The sequence below is a fragment of the Artemia sp. Qi Xiang Cuo genome, chromosome 1 (genome assembly GCF_049724085.1).
Source record: "Artemia sp. Qi Xiang Cuo chromosome 1, ASM4972408v1, whole genome shotgun sequence".
NCBI classification, from domain to species: Eukaryota; Metazoa; Arthropoda; class Branchiopoda; order Anostraca; family Artemiidae; genus Artemia; species Artemia sp. Qi Xiang Cuo.
The window spans coordinates 39,089,075-39,110,567 of record NC_142794.1 but is presented as its reverse complement, the minus strand read 5'-3'; the positions used below and the strand labels follow the sequence as shown (position 1 = coordinate 39,110,567).

Sequence of the window (21,493 nt, the reverse complement as noted above, 5' to 3'; positions counted from 1 at the left end):
TTTTATAGAAAACGGCTTTGATTGGGTGTCAGGAAATAGAGAATATCGGGTTTAAGCAGTAACGGAATATGCTCTGGCTGCCCTTTGGGGAAAGTGTATAATATTTTCCTGAAGAAAAAAATCTTCCTCAGACGCGTTTTTTTTTTTCGAGGGTTGATATATACTGAGTTTGTCAGTAGTAAAAAAAAAACCAAAAAAAAAAAAAAAAAAAAAAAAAACTAAGCTTTAGTTGGCCCCTCAATACTTTAATCGACAAAGCCAACCAAAGGTTGCTGCTACATTCAGCGCTGCCCAGGAATTTGAATATTGTTACAATTATTTTCATATAGAAAAATTTTCTTCTTGTTTTTTCTTGTATTTTGATTTGTATTTTCGTATTTGATATCATTAAATTAGGTAATTTCCCTATTTGATATGATTCGGATATTTTACGCGTAATTACGCCCAAATAGACCGATGAATAAATAATTAATTATTTCGAGTTTCTCGTTTTCTCCCCTGATAAGAGTTTGAAGGAAATGTCCCTCTTTCCTCATTCGAACCTTTTGTTTCATCAGTTCCCCTCTTTTCTCGTCTGTTTGTTTTGCTTATGCTGAGCAGTGGGATACAGTAAAGAAGGACTGACTTTTTTGTGGATTAATTAATAACACTTGTCCTCCAAGATTAGTGATACATCAACTAAGGTTAATCTACTTAAATTCTTAACATTGAAGACACAGACCAGGCGAATTTGAAACACGCCCATTTATAACCCCCTCATTATCCCTTGGAATATTGACCAAAAGACGCTTTGGAAACCTTTTTCACAGCGGCCAGCTAGCATCAAATATAATAAAAACGAAAAAAAAATCATTTAATACAAGCACTAAACTCAATACTAGCTATTCCAGGAGTATTTAAAAAAAAAAAAAAAAAAAAAAAAAAAAAAAAAAAAAAAACTAAGCTATAGTTGGTCCCTCAATACTTTAATCGACAAAGTCAACCAAAGGTTGCTGCCACATTCTGTGCTGCCCAGGAATGTAAATATTGTTACGATTAATTTCAAATAGGAAAATTTTCTTCGGAAAATTTCCCATCGGATATATATAGGCCAATCGGAGTATTTTTTGCTCATTTCCAAAAGTATATTTCAGGATTGCAGTGACGTTCCTGAACGGCAGATTAGTTTCTTCACATGCATTAAACAATTAGTCGTTTGCATTAGAAGACGATTGCGTAATTTGATCTTGATGTTACCCAGTAGTGTAAATTGTCTAATAGCAGCTGCAGAAGAGTGCTTTCAATGTTTCATCTTTGTGGTCAATTATAATTCTGATCTGACTAACAAGTTCTACCATGTACGCCAAACAGTGCTCCCTAAATCTAGCAATTTCAATAGAACCCAATTCAGTATTGTGATTTTGCAGGTACAACATAGTGTTTTGGCCAAAATATAACTCTTCCATGGGGAGAAAATTTTATTTGGTAAGATTCACTAAAAATGGGCTTTGCCTCTCAAATACAGAAGCTATGATGAAACATTTAAGTTTTGATTTTAAAAGTGTACGGGTACTTTTTAGAAGCAGATGAATCCGCGTGTCAGAGGTCTGAAAGTCAGTAATGATGCTATTGACTTTCTGTAGCATAAAACTCAAGAAATACATGCTTGCGTTTGCGAGTAGGTCTTGCACATACCTCAGAATGTTTGCAGCTCTTTCCTTGGCCAGTGTATCCGGAGCCGCTGCACTTAACGCATGATTGGGAAATAAAAGCGGAAAAAATGCCCCTTTTCCAGCCTTCTATTTAGAGCTTTTTTCATTGAAAGTCAACGTGTATTACCCACTAGAAAAAGCTTATGTACCTCCTGTTCTGCAAATTCTTGCATTTCCAGAAATTCTTGTATTTCCAGAAGTTTTTTTTTGCCTTTTGCTACTTCCTGACACATACTTTATTAAGTCCCTAAGAAAAAGCTCAAGACCATTTGGTAGAAATTTCATTGCATAACTTGCACACTGTGCCGTTGAATGACTCATACAACCCAAAACAAGCAGGCTCGCTATGTCATTTTTAAGCTGTACTCCAAGACCTTCAACTGTTCCAGTGTTCACTGAAGCATTGTCAAAAGCAACACCTATCACGTCTTATTTTTCTAGGTATATGTCGATAATAGTTTTTCCCGCGGTTCGAAGTGTCTTCTACCAAGAAGTAGACCAAGAAATTCCTCATGAACTTTGTCAGAGGAACTGTTCCAATATTTAACAATCAATACAAGACACTTTGTAGCTGTTTGGTCAGTTGTTTCATCAACAATAAGGGATAATTTTGACACTCTCAGAAACATACGAAGTTCTTCGCTTTCATATGATGCTAAAACGTGCATAATAATTCCACTGCTTTCAGTCCTTCTCATCTTCATTCCCTTCACAATTTGGGAATTTGTTCATTAGCAAACCATGCAGCCAGTCTTATCTTATTTGAGAGTTAATGATCTCAGACTAAGGTTTCATGTGATTTCTACTAAACTCAGAAACACTCATTGTGAGTTGTTCAGTATGAATTCATTCTAAGTGCGAGTTTCTACGAGAGTGAAGCAACATATTGGTCTGTAGTCCTTTGAATACCTTCAAACAGAAATTGCACCAAGGCTTGTTTCTGTCATAGGGTGATCTTGCAATAAATCCTCTAAGGTCTTCTTCCCAAGCTCTACTGTATTAGTGATTGCGGGACTTCAGACTCACATGCATACTTTTCCCTTGTCTTTCCCTTAACTTGTTCTTTGCCTTTGAAAGTGGGAAATTTGGCATAACAGATTCCTCATTGATTCTTTTAAAGGAAGAACTTAAATTTCTTTCCACTGAAGCGATTTCGGACGGCTCAGTCATGTAATCACTAGCATCACTGACAAAAAACTGTTGTTTATCTGGTGGGCCAACACCAGCTTAACTTCCAATATATATATATATATATATATATATATATATATATATATATATATATATATATATATATATATATATATATATATATATATATATATATATATATATATATATATATATATATATATATATATATATATATTTATACGTGTTTTTAATTGAAGCTAATCTCTTTTCCTGAAAGCTTTTCGTGTTATGCAAGTTCTCTTTTAAATTTTTAGACTAAATGAGTTTTCATTATATACTTGTATAATCTATTATTCATAATTTATCAAAACAATAAGACAATTGAAAATGCTATGTCTATTAGCAACTTCTGTGTATTACATTTGTTCTATTTCCTATCATAAAAAAAATCAGTAGCTGACTTTTGTTGTATCAATCTCTACATATGCATTTTTTCCATCTCAAATGAACGGATAGACCATCGATGCTCGATTTGCGTAGGACGAATTCCTGTTGCTAATAAACCCCAATGATATTTGCCGATGTTTCAATTTTTTCCGGGAGCTCGAACAATAAAACAAAACAAGATCCATATCGGATGAAAACCCCAATGACTGTAGCCAAATTTGCTACAGAACATTGCTCGTCCCCTGGGGACAATAAATCCATCATTATTACCCAGTGCCATGCGTAGAGGTGTTTTTATAGGGAGGAGCATTGCATCCCTGTTATTCTTATTCCTGAATTCGATGCTTTATATATTTCTATGCATATCTTTATACCCGGGCACTTCGTATTGGAATTGTCGTAGAAACTTGAAAAGGGGCTCATTCGATTGGAAATTGGAGTGGCTAGTGCCCTTTTTGCATAGTCAAAAGTGATTGGAGAGAAACTAGCCCCCCCCCCCCCACGCCGATCATTCCCCCACACATCCAATCAAAATTTTGAGATAGCCATTTTGTTCAGCGTAGTTGATTTCCAGATAGAAAATACCTTTCTGAGGAGGACAATCCCCCACAGCCCTCGGGGCAAGGGTTTTAAGTTATGCCCTGGGGGCATATAAGGTTTTTATAGAAGGCGTTGTCGTAGAAACTTCAAAAGGGGCTCATTTGATTGGAAATTAAAGGGGCTAGTACCCTTTTTACTAGTCGAAAGTGATTGGAGGGCAACTAGCAACCCCCCCCCCTCCCCCCGCGCCCGCCCTTCCCCCAAACACATCCAATCAAAATTTTAAGATGGCCACTTTGTTCATCGTAGTTGATTTCCTGATAGAAAATATGTTTTTGAGGAGGACACTCCCCCACAACCCTCAGGGCAAGGGTTTTAAGTTATGCCCTTGGGGCATATAAGGTTTTTATAGAAGGCGTTGTCTCAGAAACTTCAAAAGGGGCTCATTTGATTGGAAATTCAAAGGGCTAGTACACTTTTTACTAGTCGAAAGTGATTGGAGGGCAACTAGCCCTCCCCCCCTGTGCCCCCCATTCCCCCAAACACATCCAATCAAAATTTTAAGATGACCACTTTGCTCATCGTAGTTCATTTCCACATAGAAAATATGTTTTTGAGGAGGACACTCCCCCACAACCCTCAGGGCAAGGGTTTTAAGTTATATGCCCTGGGGCATATAAGGTTTTTATAGAAGATGTTTTCGTAGAAACTTCGAAAGGGGCTCATTTGATTGGAAATCAAAGGGGCTAGTACCCTTTTTACTAGCTGAAAGTGATTGGAGGGCAACTAGACCCCCTCCCCCCGACCACCATTCCCCCAAACATATCCAATCAAAATTTTAAGATGGCCACTTTGTTCATCGTAGTTGATTTTCAAATAGAAAATATGTTTTTGAGGAGGACACTCCCCCACAACCCTCAGGGCAAGGGTTTTAAGTTATCCCCTGGAGGTATATAAGATTTTATAGAAGGCGTTGTGGTAGCAACTTCAAAAGGGGCTCATTTGATTGGAAACTCAAAGGGCTAGTACTCTTTTCACGAGTCGAATGTTATTGGAGGGCAACTAGCCCCCCCCCCCCCACCGCACCCACCATTCCCCCAAATACATCCAATCAAAATTTTAATATGACCCCTTTGTTCATCGTAGTTGATTTCCAGATAGAAAATATGTGTTTGAGGAGGACACTCCCCCACAACCCTCAGGGCTACTACTACTACTACTAACAACTCACCGCAGCACCAAGCCGCCTGAGGCCAACACAGCTACACACGAACCTCCTCCACCCCAATTTATTCAAAGCCTCCCTTTTTACACCCGCCCACGAAGTTCCCATTTCCTTTAAATCTTTCTTTATGACGTCCTCCCACACCAGACGGGGACGACCTGCTTTCCGTTTAGCCCTAGATGGTTGGCCGAAAAGAACAACCTTCGGCAATCTGTCATCCTTCATCCGCACAACGTGCCCTAACCACCTCAGCCTTTTTTTCATTATAGCCCTAGAGAGCGGTATTGAACCACATTTTTCGTATAGCCTATTGTTTTAAATACGGTCAGTCAGCCGGGTACCCAGACCAATCCTTAAGCAATTTCTCTGGAAAACATCTAGCAAATCTTCATCCGCTTTTCGGAGCGTCCATGCTTCAGAGCCATATTTGACCACTGTCATCACTGTAGCTTCTAATATTCTAATCTTGGTTTGCAGACTTATCTTCCTATTCTTCCAGACTTTTTTTAACTGTGAAAAAACACCCTGAGCCTTGGCTATTCTATTTTCAAAATCTTCACTGCTCCCACCATCTTTACTAATAATACTACCAAGGTAAGTGAAGCTGCCCACCTGATCAATCTTTTCATTACCCAACGTCACCTTTTCATCTTCACTTATTCCTAGCATGAGTTACTTAGTCTTCCTAAAATTAATTTTCAAACCTATTCTAGCACCCTGAACTCGCAAAACTTCTAAAATTTCATTCATTTTGCTCACGCTTTCATCTAGGATGTTTAAATCATCAGCATAATCTAAGTCACGGAGACTTTTTCCTCACCATTTGTTTCCGTGGTCTCCCATTGCCTTTCCTGTGCTCCTTAAGACAAAGTCCATCCAAATAATCTATATAAAGGGGGATAGAACACAGCCCTGTTTAACTCCTGATTTAATACAAAACCAGCTGCTAACCTCATTTCCTACCTTAACCGCAGCAGTGTTATTCTCTTACATAACACTAATCACTTTAATGTATTTGTCTGGTATACCATACAAGGATAAAACCTTTGCTAAAGCTCTTCTATCAACAGAATCGAACAGTTGCTCGTAATCTATAAAACTGAAGACCAAAGATGTTGTGACAACTAAGGCAGTTCTCAATTATTAGCCTAAGAGTGAAAATTCGGTCGAAGCATCCTCTACCTTTTCTATAACAGCACTGCTCTTCTCATTAAACTTTTTCTACAGTATTTCTAAGCCTAAAAAGTATCCTATTACTAAGTAATTTGCTACCTACAGAGACCAGACTAATGCCTCGATAATTACCACACTCACTTTTATCATCTTTCTTATAAAGTGGCTTAATTAAGGTTTTCGTAAAATCGTTAGGTACATCTCCTCTTTTAAATATCATATTCATAATCTTCAGTAACTTATTTCTAACCTCAGATCCACCATATTTAAGAAACTCATTTACCACCCTATCAGCACCTGGAGCCTTGTTATTCTTTAATGCTTTTAGTACTGTTGCTAATTTCTCCTCACAAAACAAATTTTCCTTCACATCCAAAGTATCACAAACGTTTTCATTTTCCTCTATATTTTTTCCTGCAACTCTATCTCGGTTAAGCAAGTTCTCAAAATGTTCGGCCTATCTCTCTTTAGTTTTTTCCTTATCGCTAATTGCGACCCCATTCCTGTCTTTAACTGGGAGAAGTCTGCATTGACTACTCCCTCTCAATTTGTTAACGTGCCAGTACAAAATTTTACTATTATGCCGTCTAGCTGCATCTTCCAGATCATCGGCAATTTTATCCATGGCCTCTACTTCACACCTCCGTAGTTCATATTTTAATGCTTTCTCCACTTTCTTTACATTTCTTTTGTTTTCATACGATTTATCACTCAGATAATTCTTTTACAAGTCTTTTCTCCTTTCTATTGAACATAAAGATTTTTCACTAATATTTTTAGCTGCAGTCCTAGCTTTCTTCCCTAATACACCTTCAGCAACTTCACAAATTATTTTTATAAAATTATTCCAACCACCTTCCACATTATCAAATTTTATACTCTCAAGTTTAGTATTCAACTGTTCCTGGAAATTTTCCCTTAAATTCTCATCCTGGAGCCTAACAACATCATAACTTCCTGAAAGGTAGTTAACCCTCCGATATTTCAGCTTTAAATTAACCCTTGACACTACTAGACTGCGATGTTTACTTTTAATAACAATTACAGCATTCTTATATACCGTAGTATTTTGTATTGATCATGCCAGTCTTCGGTTTACTATCACATAAACAATAAGGTATTCTGTCTCGCCATCACGTGACTACCATGTTATCTTAGGAGCCATCTTTTGACCAAACACCGTATTGGTTATAACTAGATTGTTATACCTACAAAATTGCAAAAGTCTGTATCCATTACTGTTTTCTTTTCCTACACCAAATTTACCTAGGCTGGGATACCATCTATCCCTATTTCTACCTGGGACCTTGTCTATTTGCTCCTGCAACTGTAAGTAAAATTCATCTGAGTCCCTAGTATCTGCGTCAGTCGGTTCGACAGGGGCATATACTACTATAACTGATACACTGAACTTTTTAGTCATAAAATGAGTAATTAATATTCTATTATTAATACCTTCCCAGCCTAAACAAGACTTACCAGCTTCCTTATTCATCATGAGCCCTACTCCCTGTCTATGTACCCCATCCTTCCTGCCTGAGTGAACAAATTATATATCACCTAATTTCATGCTTCCTACCCCTGGGATAAGAGTTTCTGAAACTCCTAATAAATCCAGTTCGAATCGTCTGAATTCGTCAGTCAAAATGCCGATACGATAGTCATTTTTTAATGTCGTAAAATTCCAAGTTCCAATTTTCATGTTCTTTAAATCATTGAAATTATTTTCGCCTCAGGAAAAGCAATGATCCCGGATACCAGTGCAGGATGGGGATCACATGTCTTCTCAAGTCTACACCGAAGTGCTTAAGCCGGCTTAGAACTGGACAGCAAGAAGTCCCTGGGACCTCCATGAATGGAGGGTTTGTGCAATCCTGGGCTTATCTTGGTCACAACATGGTTTTCAGCACTTGGCGATGCTCTTCTATCAAAAAGAGTCAGAATTCTGCAGAGACATTCTCAAGCCTATTACCTCTATCCCATTATATATTCATGCCCACAAATATTATGCTACTATGGGGAGGCAACCCATAGTAGATAAATTAGCTAGGAAGAGGTTATTCAGCCGAAAGACGCCCGTCAAAACATACCAAGCCTAGAAGAATTCTGCATCACCATGCAATTTAAGCCATTACTGGGAGAAGGTATTCAATTCATGGGACTTGTGGACAAACCAGTGGGTCCTTTTGAGTGTACATTTGAGGGGCCTTCTTCCTCCTCCGCCTGTATTTATGACCCCGGGCGAGGGTGTCCCAAATTCCCTTATGGACCCCCAGGGACAAGGTCCCCCCTTGGTCCGTGCCTCCTATGGAGGTACCCAAACACGCAAACTACTTATAAATACATATAACTCACTGAATATATAAGTTATATACAGAAATATAGAACTCACTTAAATATTTAACCTACTACTTATAAATATATATAACTCACTAAATATATAAGTTATATACATAAATATAGAACTTACTGACATATTCAACCTACTACTTATTAATATATATAACTCAGTGACTATATAAGTTATATACAGAAATATATAACTTACTGACATATTTAACCTACTACTTATAATTATATTCAACTCACTGAATATATAAGTTATATACAGAAATATATAGCTTACTGACATATTTAACCTACTACTTATAAATATATATAACTCACTGACATATTTAACCTACTACTTATAAATATATATAACTCACTGACTATATAAGTTATATACAGAAATATATAACTCACTGACATATTTAACCTACTACTTATAAATCACTAGTACCCTTTTTATGAGTCGAATGTGATTGGAGGGCAACTAGCCCCCCCCCCCCTCGCCCACCATTCCCCCAAATACATCCAATGAAAATTTTGAGATGGCCCGTTTGTTCATCGTAGTTGATTTTCAAATAGAAAATATATTTTGAGGAGGACACTCCCCCACAACCCTCAGAGCAAGGGTCTTAAGTTATGTCCTGGAGGTATATAAGGTTTTATAGAAGGCGTTGTGGTAGAAACTTCAAAACAGGCTCATTCGATTTGAAATTCAAAGGGCTATTGCCCTCTTTAATAGTCGAAAGTGATTGAGGGGCACCTCGCCCAATCCCCCCCCCCCACCCATCATTCCCCCAAACAGATCCTATCAAATTTTGAGATAGCTATTTTGTTCACCGTAGGCTAGTTGATTTCCAGATAGAAAATATGTTTTTGAGGAGGACACTCCCCCCCCCCCCCGAACCCTCAGGGCAAGGGTTTGAAGTTGTAACCTGGGCGTATATAAGTTCTTATAGACAGCGTTGTCGTTGAAACTACAAAAAGGGCTCATTTGATTTGGATTTCAAAGCGCTAGTGCCCTTTTTAATAGTCGAAAGTGATTAGTGATGTTTTTTGTTGATGTTGTTGTTTAGACCAGGGCACTTTGTATCGAAGGAGTTGTCGTGGGAACCTCGAAAGGGGCTCATTCGATTGAAACAGAAAGGGGTGATGCCCTTTTTAATAGTTGAAAGTGATTGGAGGGCGACTAACAACCCTTCCACCCTCCCCCGCCCCCCTCCCATTTGCCCTTTATGTTTAAAAACTAAATGTTGCCTTAAGATTAAATCAAAATGCACTGTGATAATGCGAATTCCCAATAAGGCATCTCAGCAGTATCCCAAGAACAACTGAAGGTATTATGATCAAACTTTCGGGGCTACTTCTGCTCTTAAAATTTAACTAAATCCAAATAGTCTAAGTGTATCAAAGCCATCAAAGAAAGTAAACAGGTTTTTTACGAATGGTATCAAGTTTTCATTTCCGGTCAACTAGAGGAGGTATGAAACTAAATTAAACAGTACTATTTTTGTCCAGATTTTTAAAAGGGTGTATCTTGTTAAAATTGCTGAAAATTTATCTCCAGCATACAAATAGCAGGCCAAACTATAAAGTCTTAAAAACCAAAAAGTTTTAAAGTGTTATTTTGAAAAAAGACTGAAATGACTATGTCAATATAAAATGAACAGAAATTAATTGAAAAAAAATGTTTGCCACAAAAAATTTTTTTCGAAGAAAAGTAAAGAACTCCTTTAAACAAAAATGAGTAAAAATTAAATCAAATAATCTACCAAGCCTGAAACTACCAAAAATCAGCATCGATAAATAAATGAAACCCAAAACGAAAACAAAATGCAATAAATAACCGAGTCAAACTCAAAACGAGCAGAAATTAGCACAAGTAGGGCGCAAATCCCCTATGCCTTCCCAAGGCCAGGACACAATTTGCACTTTACTGAAAAAAATACAGATGAATTTGCATTGTCAGTTTAATATACATATACTGATATTTAGTAATCAAAATCATAATGTTAATATTATTTAATTTATTAAAGTTATAAAAGTAAAAACTTTTTACTTTTATTACAAAATGTTAATATTATTTGATTTATTAAAGTTATAAAATTAAAAACTTTCTACTTAAGCTTGTTAGGAGTTTGACTTGGTTACATATATTGTAATTTCTGTTTATATATATATATATTATATATATATATATATTATATATTATAACACATTATATATATATTTACATTTGTGTTTAGGTATTTCGCTTTAATTGGAGGCTTAAGTACTTTAAGTCTACGAAAGAAGTTTCAAGGGCTTTAACTAATATGACGATGAGCGGTACGGTATACCAAGTCAGGAGAATCATCTCTGCTGGTGCAATTAAGCCAATTTGCGATCGTCTCGTGAAGGTTGATGACGATAAATTGTTGCGAAACCTCCTCAACTGCCTTGAAAAAATGTTGAAGGTATTTTTTTTTGTAATTGTTAAGATAATTTTTCACCTGTAGTAGTGATGGTGTAACTGGGACCTAATATATCAGGGTAACCTAACCTGATATACTGCTTTGGGTGTTCAATTCTGACGGTAAAGGGCTCAAAGGGCTCACTGAAAACCTACTTTTAGTACAGTAGAATTAGATTACAACCAATACGTTGAGCCCCTTACCTGAACCTTACCATACCCTTACGGGTATGCTATTCCATGTTGCATAAATTTTGCTTTTAAGAAGCTGTATTTTTTTCAGCTTAAATTTTGCTGACTGTTCACTAATATTTCTTTTATTTGAACTTTATTCTCTCATGGAGAGACCACCGATCTAGACTACGCTTAGATTGCCAGTTTTGGAATTGTAAAAACAAATGGAAAATAAAGCAGTTTTTGAAAAACTTCGAGTGCGTACCACACTAAATTGTGTAAGAAACACTATTGCAGAGTTTAACTTAAGCCCAAAAATCAGGATCCTAACAGCAGCTCTTAAACTCTAGGGCCCTTATTTCAACTGGTTTCTTTTCAGATTTGGTTCACTTAATTCCATACCGAGATTAGAGAGCTAAGAATAGTGACTGAAACAATAGCATGGCTATGAATTGATGATTTAGAGATTGATGACTTAATAGAAAAACTCCTTTTCACTAGAAAATTCAAGGGGCAATTGTGGGATATAGTGTTGCTGTTAAGCTGGGAATAATTACTTCAATCCATTAAGCTTAACAGAACCGTTCACCTAGCTAAATGAAAATTACTATTCAAATTAGTCAATAAAGAGACCGGAGTTTCTAAGGGTTTCTACAGGAATAGATGCAGAATTTACGTGAAACAAGATCACTCGTAATTTTTATATATGGCGCTGCCTAGCTAGCCTTGGTGCTGATAAGCTTAAAAAAGGCGTCATCTTTTTTTAAGCTTGTTTATCAACCAGAGTAAGCATTCATCTGGTTCTTAAGACTTAGATTTTTTAAGCCCCTTATCGGAGGTTTATTGTGCGGGGTCACCACTTTTAAAGGCAAAAATGGCGCAAAGAGTTGCTATGCCACTTACTGGAGGGGGACGATCCCTCTTGGGCCCCAAATTAGTGGGATTTCCGCGGTTACTCCAACGGTTCTTTTATACTAACGTGATCGGGTGGTCCATGGCCAAATTTACAGCCAAAGTTTACCGATAAGATTTTCTAATTAACCCTTTAGTCTCGGCCTAAGCTGAAAAGTAAAATAGGTACAGTAAGAAAAATTCTTACTGTATTAACACTCACGCTGTATAAAAATGACCTGAACACAAAAAGGACAAATTCTCCCAGCCCGCTAACCGCAGCACGCGGTGGGGGTTACTAGGGGTGGTAAATGAATCTTTCCAGCCAATCCCAGGGCTCCTAATATACTGGCCAATCTCCCTAACTGCGTACTTTTTCCCTCGTGGTCAATTAAACACGTACGCAGTTAAGAGGAACAAAATGGCGTCAAAAAATAATAGGAAAATTAATATTTATTACTTAAGGAAGGAAAATAATTAAGGGGCCGAAAGAAATAAATCTGGGAGGGACATTTATCTGAAAAACTGGGACCAAGGGTTTCAACACATCCCCCCTAAGATAAAGGGCCAAAATTCTCATTGGATTGGGTTGAAACTCAAACACAATGTCATAGCACTAAACTCAAAATCATTAGACTTGTATCTTCTCTTCTACCAATGCTTTTGCTTCCTCTGCTTGGCTCTGGATCTGTTGTCCTCGACACGTCTCAATTGTAGGACCACCATGGTCTAGATCGTCTAACATGCGCATTTGGTTTTTGAAAATCCAAGTCCCCAAAATTCGTAGGAATTCATTGTGCACAGCACAAATAAAAAACAACAAATTTTCTCGCTCTCACGAATTTACATTTGAGAGGAGCAGAGAATCAGTTTCTGGCAATTTCGATGATGCCAGCCATCGTGAAAAGTTGGCTGCACTAGCCTCTTAATTTCCATCTGTGTAAACAACCCAAATCTTGATAAAAAAAAAAGTAAATTGCCCCTTGGCATAATTTCAAATAGTCTAAGGCTGAAAATACACAGGCCTGTGAAAACGATAAGGGTTCAGGAAATGAAGTAAAAATCTGATCGAACCATGAATTGCTTTTTTCTGGTTTCCCTCCCCTGGGATAATTAACTGAAGAATATACGTTGATGCTAATTGAAAATGAAATTTGGATACATCTCCCACTGAATACAATTTGCCGAAAATAATATTCGGTTCCCATGAAGAATAACAGCTATGAATAGGGTTGCTGGACAACGGTTTAGGTGAAGTATGAAGTGACTGGGAGAGAGTATCTCCAAATGACTCCAGATCAGACAGGCAAAATCTCGGTTAAGGGATCACAACTTGTCCGCCAGTTGTGCATTGAAAAAAATGGCTATCTTCTGCGACTTCCCGCAGGGGATCTTCCCCAAGGGATTCCTAACCGCAGCACGCGGTGGGGGTTACTAGGGGTGGTAAATGAATCTTTCCAGCCAATCCCAGGGCTCCTAATATACTGGCCAATCTCCCTAACTGCGCACTTTTTCCCTCGTGGTCAATTAAACACGTACGCAGTTAAGAGAACCCAAAATGGCGTCAAAAAATAATAGGAAAATTAACATTTATTACTTAAAGAAGGAAAATAATTAAGGGGCCGAAAGAAATGAATCTGGGAGGGACATTTATCTGAAAACCTGGGACCAAGGGTTCCAACACCCCTTCTTAAGTTTCTCCAGTTCTTTTTGATAAAATTCAATCTAGATTTTGGTTTCCTTTTACATAAAATTAAACGAAAAATTACTTACTTAAAGCGCTTGCTCGGCAGCGTCGCCAGCGTAGAGGGAACCAGTCGTCAGCGCCGTCAGTCTTCTCCAGAGTGGACGGTTCAAGGCGAGGGTTGTCACTTCAGCCGGGTTGATGTTTCTGGAGGCAAGCCGATCACAGATGGCGTCCGCCCATCATGTGAAATTACCAAATAAAAAAAAGTATAGCCTGATGGCATTAATTGTAGACCAGTTTCAGCATGAAAGTACCGAGTCTGTTTCTACGTCTTGTCAGATTACACCTTACGCAACAATTTAGAATAAGGCGTATGCATGAAATTTTGCCAAAAACTTGGTACAATGCCTAATCTATATTAAAAGCATAGCCTTTCTTTTGTAACACCCAAATGTGTTCAAAACTATTGTCAGAGGACGAAAAGAAAATCGGAGAAAGATCAGCACTGATTTTCGTGAATGTTCCGAATCTACCAAAAAGAAATATTAAACATTAATTACTGGTGCTGCTGAAAGGTGGGTATGTTACTATCAAGAAGCAAAGGTAAAATCTTCACGGTGAAGGAAAGATGACGTGCAAAACCGACGAAAGCTTATCAAATTCGCAGCCTAGTGAAAGTTGAGTTAAGATATTTTTTTCGACACATTGACTGTCATGAGTCTAGTCCAAAAGCACAAGCTATTAGAAAAGAAACCTACATTGGTATCTTCGCTGTTCCTGGGACCAAGTACGAAGAAAAACACACGATTTTAAAGGATCAAACAGCTGGAATTGGAAGGGCCATGCTAGGGTGTAGACCAAACTCGACACCCCAGTCCTTCCTCAATCTGCTTATTCAGCAGATCTAGCTCTGTATGTTACTTTTCTCCAAGAGGGTTTATTTTGAAGGAAATTAAACGTAAATAATCGTATCAAATGAATATACGGTGTCAATTTTTTCCGCAAAGTATTAATACTTACTCATAAAAGTAACACCCTATAACACGATACAATTGTTATATCTATGAAAACCTAGACACCCTTTTGTCACTCCCTAAGGCTGCTTCTGCCCCAGCTGGTTGACCAATGAACAAATTTCAGCCACCTGATATGTCACCCAACCTTCTTAATCCTTCCTTCAGTATAGCCCTAGACATTCAGATAGAAGAGTATTTTTCGAAGAACATTTTTCGTAGAGCATATATTTTATAAACAGTACCTGAAATTTTTATGTGTAGTATATAAAATTGTCATTAGACAATTCCTCTGGAAAACATATAGCTTATCCTCCTTAACTTTGAGGCACATATAAAAATATAAAATTTATGAGTGTCAAGAACAGCACATGCTGGGGATTACAAATAGCTCAGAAGAAAAACCATGTACTAAAACTAATTAAACAATGTAAAGTGGTCGGATTAATGCCTGTTCAAGCAGCCCGTTTCACGGGGAAAAACGCCTCCTTAACTTATTTTGTAACTTCTTAAAAAGAAAAAAAGGAAAAAAAAACAGCTCACTTCAATTGATTCTTGATGAAGTGAGCAACACCATAACCGTCTGAATCAATAATAAAGGAGTCATCAAACATGGTATGGTAGAGCATATAATAACCTTTCCTACTAGCTTGGCATAGTGACTTTAAAAGGTACCGACACAAAAGAACAGACCGCGGTTCTGGTTATATATTTAAGTGAATAGAATATATTTTAAGAGAATATAGAATACATTCTATATATATATAAATATATATATATATATATATATATATATATATATATATATATATATATATATATATATATATATATATATATATATATATATATATATATATATATATATATATATATATATATATACATATATATATATATATATATTCTTTTGTTCTTGTATTGATTCTTTTGTTGTATTGTTATCTCTTGTTTTTCAGTTGGACGAACTCATAAAAGTGGAAATGTGGAAACACAATTTGGAAACGTCGAACACACTGGATGATTTGTGGACAATCACACTGGATGATCAGGCGAGTGTAAGTGTAAAAACCGAAAGCGAAATTCGGCCTCTTTGGGCACACAAAATTTGAAAAAAAATCGTTTTTTATTAGTAATCATTCATTTAAGTAATAGTTTTATCTTAACCCATATCTCGAATAGGCCTTTTAGTTCTGCTTTTTAAAACATCAAACAACATTAAAAATGAAAATATAGCAAAATATGCCCTCGCACACCCTGTGCTGTCGCACACCCTTCCTGCTCAACTTCCCCAAATTTCTCCAGGTACTCATTTAGATCTGGGTCGACTTTGGCTGAGACAGCAGAGTTACACCATGCACTCCCGTCCCAAATCTGACTGTTTTGTTATTTGTGTCACGTCGACGGACTGCGTTTATAATGCATCCTTTTTTTCAACATGGGGTAAGAGAATTTTTTCATAAAATAAAAAAAAAAACGGGAGGATTTTACTAATTGTTTGGCCAGTTTCGGAATTTAGCATGAGAATATTTGTTTCATCCAAATTTGAGTTCATGATTTGAATTATTTTATGGATTAAGATTTTATGCGCAAAGAATGTTTAATAACATTTTTGGGATGTGATTAATGAATTTTCATTAGTTCACCAAAAATTATTTAAATAAATGTTGCAACTACTGCAAGAGAAAATGACCTAAGAGTAGTGCCTAAGTTTATTAAAAAGTCGATTCACATAATCAGCAACATAGAAATAAAGATTTCAAATAAAAAACTGCAAGAAACAGCCATGATTTTCACATAGAACACGTGTCTCGCTCTATAATAGGTAAGCTCTATAAATTAGATGGTGGCTATGGAGTGGGAGCTACCAATGGTAAGCACTTACTTTAATGGCTAAGGAGAGAAGACTTTTTGTGCAATATAAATTATTTACTTTATACTATCAAAATACACAGCTTTTTGTTTCCTCTATTAGGATTTTAGTCAATGAATGGCTTGTTAGAAAAATGCGGTATTCTGCGGGTGGCTTAGCGGATGGCATAGTCAAATATTGCAGGATTTGACACTGAGCCCTTTTTTACTTCGCGACGCACAGAAAATCGGCTGCTATATGTCTACGCGGGCATGTATAGAAGAAATCTGATACTGTATTGGAAAAGTAATTAAAAGGGAGGAAGTCAGCTATTCCCATCATTAAATTTGCGTCAGAAAATTTATAATCTGTGTGACGTTTGAACATTGTGTATCAATATCTCTTCTAAGGAGAGTTGGAAAGGACAATAAAAAACCTTAGAAATTGAGTTTAATTTTATAGCCATGTGGTTTGGGTATTGAATCTAAGAAAATACCCTATCATCTCCCCTTTATTCAAAAACAAATATACACAATATTCTTGACCATGTCCTCTTCGGAATACCTGACAGTATTAATTTTTTCAAAAATTTTGAATCTAGACCAAACTAAAAATATATATCTCGTTTCATTCTCCTCTTCTTCACCAGTTTTCCCTTTCTTGTTCTCTTTTTCTGAGCCACTAGATGATGTGGAGGTATTCATTTCTACTTCTACCATGTTCACCAATATCCAGGAACTCGTCCACCATCAGCACTGGTGTAATGCTATTCAGCATAGCTTCCATATTTCCGATGCGTTTCAACGTTCCAGATTCTTTCTCTTTTCCTTCGTTTTTCTTAAAACGTCTGTTTTTATTTCTTTTCATCCCCCTTGTTGTTACTCCTGGTGTGGAATGGTTACGAGGTCGTATATCTGTGATATCTTCCTCTTTTTCACTATCTTCGTTTCTTACTGTTGAGTTAGCTGTCTTCTTTTTAGTTTTTTTTTTCATTTCTTTCTTCGTAGCCTCTATGTTTAATATTTACTCATAGAAGTAACACTCTATAACACGATACATTTGTTATATCTATGAAAACCTAGAAACCCTTTTTTCACCCCCAAAGGCTGCTTCTGCCCCAGCTGGTTGGCCAGTGAACAAATGTCAGCCACCTAATACGTCACCCAACCTTCTTAATCCTTCCTTCAGTGTAGCCCTAGACATTCAGATGGAAGAGCATTTTTCGTAGAGCTTATATTTGATAAACAGTATCTGAAATTTGGTATTTAGTACATAAAACTATCCTTAGTCAAATTTTGTGGAAAACATTTAGCATATCCTCCATAACTTTGAGGCACTTAAAAATATAAAAACTTTTTCTAAAAAATTTTTTTTCACACGCACAGTTAGTGTGTAATTTTGCTTTTAAAAATGGCAATCTAGAAGGGCTCTGGTTTCCATGGGTGTCTCAAAAATTTCAAATGGTAGCTCAATATAAGTTAGGAGATTTGGATTCTACCCGAAAATTTAAGTATATTTTTTTGGGAGAAACACATTTTGATTTATAATCAAGCATATTTATTTTGTGTATTGTATATTTACATTTAGAATTGAGCAATGGTACATTTACAAATAGAACTAAACACTGATGCGCTTACATAAACACTGGTATACTGGTGAATCAATTTTGAATATTTTGCAGGCATCAAGAAATGGCTAATTGTAGAAAAGGCCAATATAGATAATCCGAGTGATTGAGAAGCAAACCTGTGATAAGCTCTTTTTAGGATTGTATAAAAATGATGTCATTTCATTTGTTGATAGATGTGCTGAAGTTAGGATTGTTTTTACGTTCTTGTAATTGCTGTTGAAACGAAGTTAAACCTAAATAAAAAGTTTATTTTGCAGAGGAGAGCAGTAAACCTTGAAGATTTGATTGATTCAGATATTGATTCAGATTATGTAAAATTGACTATCATGGATTGCGGAGGTTTGGAAACAATTGAGGATCTTCAACAGCATAAGAACACTAAGATTTCCAAGAAAGCTGCCAGTATTATTGAAAAATACTTTACTGATGAGGTAAGCTTTACTATTTTACTTGCCTTCGTCTACGAATTGAAGGTGAATTTAAGCAGTTTACAAAATTAGTTATAAGATCAAGCCATTTAGATTAGATAAGAGAGAGAGAGAGCGAGAGAGCGAGAGAGAGAGAGAGAGAGAGGGCAATAGGATCTAGAATTTTTGAATATATTGAACACAACTCTCAAAGCTGAACACATCTCAGAGATTCGGAAAACGGACTTCAGAAGATTTTAAATGGAATGTAGTTGGAGGCACAGAAAAGTATATATTGAGATCCGGGTTTTCAAAATTATCCTAATTGAGTTTACAGATTTCTTCCATACTCTTCCCTCCTCGTGTGTGTATCGGTATGTTAAGAATGATTCCAGTTGACGAGTTTTCCAGCATACTTTAACTTTTCTTTTTTAATTCTGCCATTTACTGCTTTACTATCGCGATAAGAGAATGATATGTATCTGAATTATTGGGATAATGAACGAGTTCGCACCTTAGTAATGGATCTGTAATTAATCGCCCTTGTCCATACATAGAAAGGTTATATCTCACTTGGGAATAATCCAAAAGTACAGACGAAAAGAACTCTGATTTGCAGGAATTTGCAGTTTGCACATGAGACAAATCCCTAGTCCAGTGAACATGTTCTCGTAAAAATATCATCGTTCTTTATTTTTCTTTTTTTTTAAGCTTTTCTATATTGTTTGATGAACTCGAACTTTATTTTTCAAACTTAAGCAATACGTAAAATTTCTTAATTAAAAACAACTCAATAAATTTAATTTAATCAATTTTGATTTCTAGTTTCTATCATTTTTTTGAAACTTTTTACATTAGATGTCACCAAGACTAATTACGCGATTTTTTAGACCTTGTTGTCTTAAGAGCAATGATTTTTTTTAAGCAGATTTATTTATTTGGATCCTAATTGACAGTCCGCTGTTAGCTTAGGTTAGGTGAGAGACAGGCAAACAGTTAGGTGTATGATTAGGTTAGGATAGATTAAGTTAGGTTAGGTTAAGATAGGTTAGGCTAGGTTACCCTACGTACGCGCGCGTACGTAGCCAAACCACTCCAAACCTAACTTAACCTAACCTAACTTAATCTACCCTAACATAATCATACACCTAACCTTTTGCCTGTCTCTCACCTAACCTAAGCTCACCTCAGTGAAGCGTCCGTAGGCTAACCTAACTTAACCTAACCTGATCTAACCTAACTTAATCTAGCCTACCTTAACCTAACAAGAGTCACCATAAAAGGTTAGTTTAACTTATCATGAGCTCTCGTTATAAGTTAACCTAACCTAACCAAACTTAAACATGTAGAAATATTTCTATTTAGTTATTAATATTTATTTATACTGAACCTAACCTATTGTTTTGGAGGTTATATGAAGGAGTTTGAATGATTGTCTTCAATAATAGAACGGGTCGCTCCTTTTCTAATTGAAAAATTTGATGGGTAAGTCCATAAGACAAAGCAAACAAAATTAAATTAAAAATTAGAAAAGAACTTTAAATTTTTCATATCTTTGAGAAAAAAAACCAGAACTGAAGTGGAGTCCTTTGATTTTCTTGGAAAAATTAGAAGAGAACTTTGAATTTTCTAAATCTTTGAGTAATTAAGAACTGAAGTGGAAGTTTTTTTCATTTTAATTGTTAAAATTAAGAACTGAGCTAACTTTTTTTAATTCTTTAAGAAAATTCAGATGAGAACTTAAAAATTTTTCAATTCTTCGAGAAAACTCATAATTAAAGTGATGCTCCATATCTTCATGTCGAATATTCAAATCAATGTATAAATTTTTCTATCTTCTATGAAAAATTTTGAACAAAAATTTAAATTTTTTATCTCTTTGCCAAAGATCAGAAGTGAACTTAAGAAAACTCGAATTAAAGTGAAACTTTTTATATTCATTGGAAAATAATCACAATCGTAGTATAACTTTTCCTATCTTCAACAGAAAAATTTAGAACTAAATTTTAAATTTTTTATGTCTTTGAGAAATTAAGAACTGAAGTAGAATGTTTTTTCATTTTCATTGGTTAAATTCTGAATCGGTTTAACTATTGTCTCTTTTTTAAGAATATACAAAAGAGAACTATAACAATTTATACTTCTTTTAGAAAAATCTAAGTTAAATTGGAATTCAATATATTCAAGTTTAATATTCACAATCAATGTATAACTTTTTCTATCTTCTATGAAAAATTTGGAACAGAACTTTAAATTTTTAATCTCTTTGAGAAAAATTAGAAGTGTATTTAAGAAAAATTATAAATAAAGTGAAACTTTTGATCTTCATGGAAAAAAATCGCAGTCAAAGCTTTACTTCTTCTATCTTCCATCTAAAAATTTTTAACACAACTTTAAATTTCTTTATTTATTTGGGGAACCTCAAAATAGAGTGTAAAATTTTTATATTCTCTTGATAAATTAGAATTAAAGTTTGTTCTTTGGTACAGTTAAGAAGAGAACTTGAACCTTTTTTCATTTCATTTAAAAAATTTCTAATTGGACTGTAACATTTAATCTTCCGGAAAAACTTTCAAATGCAGCATAATGCTTTTTGTATCTTCCACCGGACAATTTAGAATTAAACATTAAATTTATTTTTCTTTTTTAAAATTAGGAACTGAAGATTAAGCTTTTTATATTCTCTGCTGTAATTAGAAACAAATTCTGTTCTTTAGTAAAATTCAGAAGAGAACTTGAACTTTTCTTCACTTCGTTGAGAAAATTTTAAGTTGAACTAGAACTTTTTATCTTCCGGGAAAATATTCACAAGTATGGGATTACTTTTTCTATCTTCCACCGTAAAATTT

At 35.6% G+C, this 21,493-nt stretch overlaps 1 protein-coding gene across 1 annotated transcript in view; it reads left to right on the top strand.

The window, feature by feature from the left end:
- Window positions 1–20,809, top strand: part of LOC148956293 (uncharacterized) — a 28,453-nt gene extending 7,644 nt beyond the window's left edge. The window contains exons 3-6 of the mRNA XM_089090287.1: window positions 10,785–10,994; window positions 15,715–15,813; window positions 18,495–18,668; window positions 20,795–20,809. Coding sequence (XP_088946413.1) covers window positions 10,785–10,994; window positions 15,715–15,813; window positions 18,495–18,668; window positions 20,795–20,809 — 498 coding nt within the window. The remainder of the gene's footprint in view (window positions 1–10,784; window positions 10,995–15,714; window positions 15,814–18,494; window positions 18,669–20,794) is intronic.
- Window positions 20,810–21,493: the final 684 nt, after the last annotated feature.